The sequence below is a fragment of the Callionymus lyra genome, chromosome 6 (assembly GCF_982586985.1).
Source record: "Callionymus lyra chromosome 6, fCalLyr1.hap1.1, whole genome shotgun sequence".
NCBI lineage: Eukaryota > Metazoa > Chordata > Actinopteri > Syngnathiformes > Callionymidae > Callionymus > Callionymus lyra.
The window spans coordinates 12,344,531-12,350,264 of NC_141823.1; the positions used below are offsets into that span (position 1 = coordinate 12,344,531).

Genomic DNA, 5,734 nt, shown 5'->3' on the forward strand with positions numbered 1-5,734 from the left:
TCGACTGTATCCTCTTGTCCTCAGTTGCTTCCAGGATCTTGCAGGATTGCATCGGTGCAGAGGTCAAAATGACTGCTGCATTCTAGCGTCCGGAAGTTTAATTAAACATAAAAATTAACAAACACAAATATATTTAATAAGAAGAATAAAAGATGATTCGAAAGCCATCCCACAAAAGATCTGGATACACCGTTGTTAAAGTATCGTCCAAAAAATGGAGGGTGCCAGGTATTGTTATTTTCATTAACCACTAAAAACATTTTTAAAGAGACAATTTTGCAACAACTTGTTATCAAAATTAAATAAACTTTAAAAATTTGAATACCTCTTGCAACATAAACGTTTTAAATATGTCCTCATGATGTGCAAAAGATCCTCAGGCTTCCATGACGTTGGAAAGTTCAATAGTTTTTTTCGTTTTTTAAAAAGTACTTAAACAATTCTATTAGTTTGAATATTGATCAGATGTTTCTATAGCTACATAAGTGCAAATTAAAATGAAGAGTCAGAAGCGCTCGTCCGGAACAAAGACTGTAAAGGGGAGGGTAAGGTCGGGTCTAAAGTCCAAAGGGAACATTTTTTCAACTGAACCGACTCCAGCAGAACCTCCTGCTGAGACCAGAAAACCTTTACCATGCAGGTTCAAGTCTTTACGATAGACGCCTTCACGAATGTGCCTTTCAAGGGCAACCCTGCAGCCATTTGTCCACTCATGCATGTGAGTACATTTATTATGTTATTTATAAACGGATCATTATTATTCAGTGTAACGTGGATTTAAATATTCTGTATATTTAATTGAATATTCTGCTTTATGTGAATCAGGATCTGAAAGATGAAATGTATCAGAAACTTGCCGCAGAGATGAATCTGTCAGAAACAGCTTTCATCACCAAGATAAACCAGTCGGACGACTTCATGAATGGTGAGTTAATGATTCACAAAGTCATCTTAGTTTTCCATAACAACCAGGGACGTGCAGTCAGGGGAGGCAGGTGAGGCAGTGCCTCACGTCTCAATGCGCAATCCATCAAAAACTGCGTTTATACATGCATTTGACGTTTTTTTTTGCGTTGGTTTTACACAGTCTGACTGATGTATTTAACCATTAAAGTTTAATGTTTGTAAGGGTCTTATTTAGTTTCGCTGATCGGAAATACAAGTGCAGTGAAAAGCCAAAGCTTGAGGCACACACTACTGTGCCTCCACAAACTACGTCAGATATTCATTGAGGCGGAGAAACTTTTAAAACTAAAGGAAATAAGGTTGCCTTTTACAACAAAGTAACAGAGGTTTGTATGGCGAAGGAAAGACACATGGACTTTATCTTTAGATAAAATTAAGACCAGAAACAATTTTTAATTTCAGTCGTATAAAAAAGAGATAAGACTAAAAGAAACATAATTGAATATTTAAAAACTACATTTTGGCCTCAAATAAAAGATTATTTGTTTTTCTCACGTTTATATTGACCCGTTTAATATTTATCTTTTCACCATAATAAATTGTTCCGGTTTGCCTTAATCTAGCCAATCACAGAAGGCCTGACACAATATTAACCAATCAGAAGCAACAAAAGGCGGGTCTATCCGTCATTACTTCACCCTTGAGCCAGTAAAGTTAAAGTTAAATCTGTAGAGTTCTCGCTAAACTTTAGAAAGTAAGAAATTATTAATTAAATCATAGATTTTTAAAACTTCATATGTGTGTAGAAAGAATGCTGATGATATGATATAAATAACCAGGAGTAAATTGAATACGTTTTCCTTTTGGGTTCATATTATTATTTGTAATCCATGCGTTTGTTTCTTCTTGTCTGGACTATTGTAACAGTTTGTTTTCATGTCTTAACAAGAAGGATCTGTCTCGCCTGCAGTTGATTCAGAACTCTGCAGCGAGAATTCTGACCCTCTCTAGTAGAAGAACTCACATTTCTCCGATCCTTAAAACTCTTCACTGGCTTCCAGTTTCTTTCAGGATCAACTTTAAAATTCTGGTTCTTACTTTCAGAGCTATTCATTGTCAGACTCCTCCTTATATCACTGATCTGATCCAGCCTTACACCCCAGCTCGGGCTCTGAGGTCTGTGGATCAGAATCTACTTATGGTTCCTCGCACACGGCTCAGGACCAGAGGAGAGAAATCTTTTCAGGCTGTTGCTCCTAAGCTTTGGAACGATCTTCCTCTCTCTTTGCGCTTGATGGATCTACTGACTCCTTTAAGAAACACCTTAAGACGTTTCTATTTGTTCAGGCTTTTCCTTGAATTTCTCGAACTCCTGTGTTGTTCTCAGTATTATCTCGATCTTTAAAGTATGTACTTTTTTGAGTATTGTTTTGATTGTCTAAGCGCTTTGTGAACCTGGTCTCGAAAAGCGCTATATAAATAAATATTACTTACTTACTTACTTACTATATACTTGTAAATCTGTATTAAAGGAGTCAGTGCCTCACATGAACCTCACCGTCACTGCATGAAACATTCTCAATCTTCTCTCAAGTTTCCTACTTTCAATCGTATTGTTTATCTCATGTATTCACCATCACATGATAAATCATTGAGTCCTTCAATGAGCATTGACATAAAATGAGTTGCATTGTTTTGTGTTGAAGAGTATTTGTGTGTTTTCAGGATCAAGGTTTCGTCTCCGTTGGTTCACGCCAACGAATGAGGTGAACCTGTGTGGACACGCCACTCTGGCCGCTGCCGCCGTTCTGTTCCGACACAAGAGTAAGTCTTTAACCACATGTCAAACTCATGGCACCGGGGGCCAATTGTTCGGCTCCCGACTAAGAGCATTAAAATGTAAAAAAAAACATAATTTATCCCCAACCACTTTTGAAGTGAAAATTTTTTTTCTCATGTATGTTCGTCAGAAAATGTCAATTCTAACCTGGTGTTTGAGACCAAGAGTGGAGATCTGTCGGTTCGACAGCTGGGCCAGAGTTTTGTGATGGACTTTCCCGTGAACAAACCCACAAAGGAAGTAGGAGTCCGACTCAAAGAAGAAGAGTAACATCTTATCATCATCATCGTTTCACTTTAATTTCAACTTGTTTTCTGGTCCAGGATCCAGCTGCGTTCAAGGACATCATCAAGGTCAGTGTCTGAGTCATTTTTACTGAGTCTTTCAGCTTCTTGAACCAGTGTTTCTTCTTCATGACAGGCGGCCGTCGGAGAACTCCTGGTGCAGGACGTTCTCTTCAACACTGACACCAACAAACTGCTGGTTCGACTCGCTGACAGCTGTGACAGGTATAATGAATGAATGAATGAATGAATGAATCCATCCATCCATCCATCCATCCATCCATCCATCCATCCATCCATCCATCCATCCATCCATCCATCCATCCATCCATCCATCCATCCATCCATCCATCCATCCATCCATCCATCCATCCATCCATCCATCCATCCATTTTTTATTTCTTTTTTTAATTTAAGATTTTGAAAAATTTTAAATTTAACCATTGAAAATTCTGTAGCAAGAGCAGAAATACAAAATGTAGCAACTATTGCTTGGTATACATTAATAGAAAATACTTAACATATTTACTATATAAGTAATTTTCAGCACATCCATCTAAATAGAAATATATTATCTTATCTTTACAAATATTAATTAATTTAAATTATATGAACCCGTTGAATTATTTGAGCTTTTTTATCTGATAATAATTTTTCATTGTCACCATTATTTTATTTATTATACATTTAATTGTGTTTCGGTTAATGGCCCCTCAAAACGGTCTATAATGTGGACCTTCAGGATAAGGCATGACCTAGACAAGACCTCATTTCATCTCACAGACCATGATGATGGAACATATGAACTTCTAGCTTCACTCACACCTGCATGACTTCACTGGTTGTTCTCAGGTCAGCGTTGACCGGCCTGAGAGTCAAGCCTGCAGCTCTCCTGGCCAGTGACAGCAGCGGGAGAGTGAAAGGCATCATTGTAACCATGAAAGGTAATTAAGAAAATTTGAGAAAGGTTTTCTCTGAATTAAAAAAGGCTGGACTGAAATTTAAAGTTCCAACACCGTTTTCTTATTCATGGGAAAATAATGCAATGGTTTAAAATCATTTCACCAGTCATACATATCCTACTAAAACAAAACTTTAAACTTGCAGGAAGTGAGGAATAATTGAGAAAATGATGATTTTTGATTGTATTATTGATTGAATGTATTGGTAATCAAACCCATGTGATTATAACTCCAGGGTCTCCAGACCAGAGCCAGCCGGGGTACGACTTCTACTCCAGATATTTCGCTCCTTGGAATGGAATCCCCGAGGACCCAGTCACTGGTGGGAATAATATTAGACAACATTTGACAATTTTTGCTCACAGCACGACTTCTTGTTTGGGCAGGATCGGCGCACACGGTCCTCGGCAGTTACTGGTCCTCCGAGCTCGGGAAGAAGAAACTACTGGGTGAGTGATCGAGTCGCCTGAGACTTCCCTCGAGCGGTGCCAGTTTGATTCCTGTGTAAGAAATGTATTTATGGGTTAAGAGGAAACAAACATTTTGGACGGTGTATCTCTGCAGCGTATCAGTGCTCCAGTCGAGGAGGAGAGCTGCAGCTCGAGGTCAGAGGTGACGGGAGGATCGACATCACTGGACACGCCGTCACTGTGCTGCAGGGAACCATCACGCTGTGAAGCAAAACATATTGTTACGTGAAATATCCGTGTTTTATTTCAAGAACCAGTAAAATCACAGGGGGGTCTGATGTGTTTTTATCATCGTTGGTCAAATTTCTAGTAGAAACTTCTTTCAGTGTGTGCAGCGAATCTAAAATAAAAACAAAGAATGAATGAATATTGTTTATTTAGGTCATGTCAGTTTATATCATCAACATCACACTTCATCGTAGTTCACATATTACATGCATGTCCCGAAGGGGAAAAGCGGGAGAAGCAGAAATATTAGCAAGTAGTGTGTGGTAGTATGTATTACCCCAGATCTCGGTACAGTATTGGATGTGTGGAGAGATTACAATACAAGACAATACAACGTCTATAGTGATTTTTGATTCACCATTTTCTGTGCCTTCCATAGTATGAAGTCGCTTCTGGACAACTTACTTTTTAAATGTCTGATGTGTGACTTCCAACTTAACATGTCATCAATAATAACTCCCAGTACTTTACTCTCACCGACCCTTTCAATGTTCACTCCATTTACTTGAATGTTGACACTTTCATTGCATCCTTTTCTCCCGTATAGCATGTATTTAGTTTTCACTAGATTTAGTGATCATTTGTTTGTATTAAACCACATCATTTCCTGATTTACTGTTTCGGCGAGTTGTCTCAAGATACTCCCAGAACAGAAGATATTGGTATCATCCGCAAATTGTATTAATTTCAGAATGTTTGAGACTTTGCATCATTTATGTAGCTGTCAGAGCTCTCCTCCTGGCTTTGGTTGGATTTAGGTTCAACCATTTTTTCTCACGCTCTCAGATTAGCTGCAGCAGACGGTGACCTTCAGAGGCAGACAGTGACCTTCAGAGACAGACAGCGACCTTCACAGACAGACAGCGACCTTCAGAGACAAGCTCCACACTGGTGTGGATGCGTCTCAATGCGACTCCTTACATTTTTGTTTGGCAAACATAGAGGAGACACAAATATTTACGTGTCCACGAAGGCTGTTGAATCTAAAGGCACCTCAAGTCGGGTTAAGAGCTTTTTTATCTCGTTAACTTCAGAGAAATTGTG

General features: G+C 38.7%; 1 protein-coding gene across 1 annotated transcript; it reads left to right on the plus strand.

The window, feature by feature from the left end:
* Nucleotides 1-581: 581 nt before the first annotated feature.
* Nucleotides 582-5,301, plus strand: LOC148076407 (phenazine biosynthesis-like domain-containing protein 1). Its single transcript, XM_087793658.1, has 10 exons — nucleotides 582-718; nucleotides 826-925; nucleotides 2,632-2,730; nucleotides 2,877-2,986; nucleotides 3,070-3,099; nucleotides 3,167-3,255; nucleotides 3,883-3,974; nucleotides 4,228-4,314; nucleotides 4,379-4,441; nucleotides 4,557-5,301. Exons 1-10 carry the CDS (start codon nucleotides 635-637, stop codon nucleotides 4,667-4,669), a joined length of 867 nt encoding a protein of 288 aa, XP_087649784.1. The 5' UTR covers nucleotides 582-634; the 3' UTR covers nucleotides 4,670-5,301.
* Nucleotides 5,302-5,734: the final 433 nt, after the last annotated feature.

Coding starts and splice junctions, on each gene's coding strand:
- LOC148076407 (XM_087793658.1), top strand. CDS start 635: ATGCAGGTTCAAGTCTTTACGATAGACGCCTTCACGAATGTGCCTTTC. Junction 2,731..2,876: donor CGTTCTGTTCCGACACAAGA/GTAAGTCTTTAA, acceptor TATGTTCGTCAG/AAAATGTCAATTCTAACCTG. Junction 2,987..3,069: donor TGAACAAACCCACAAAGGAA/GTAGGAGTCCGA, acceptor TTTCTGGTCCAG/GATCCAGCTGCGTTCAAGGA.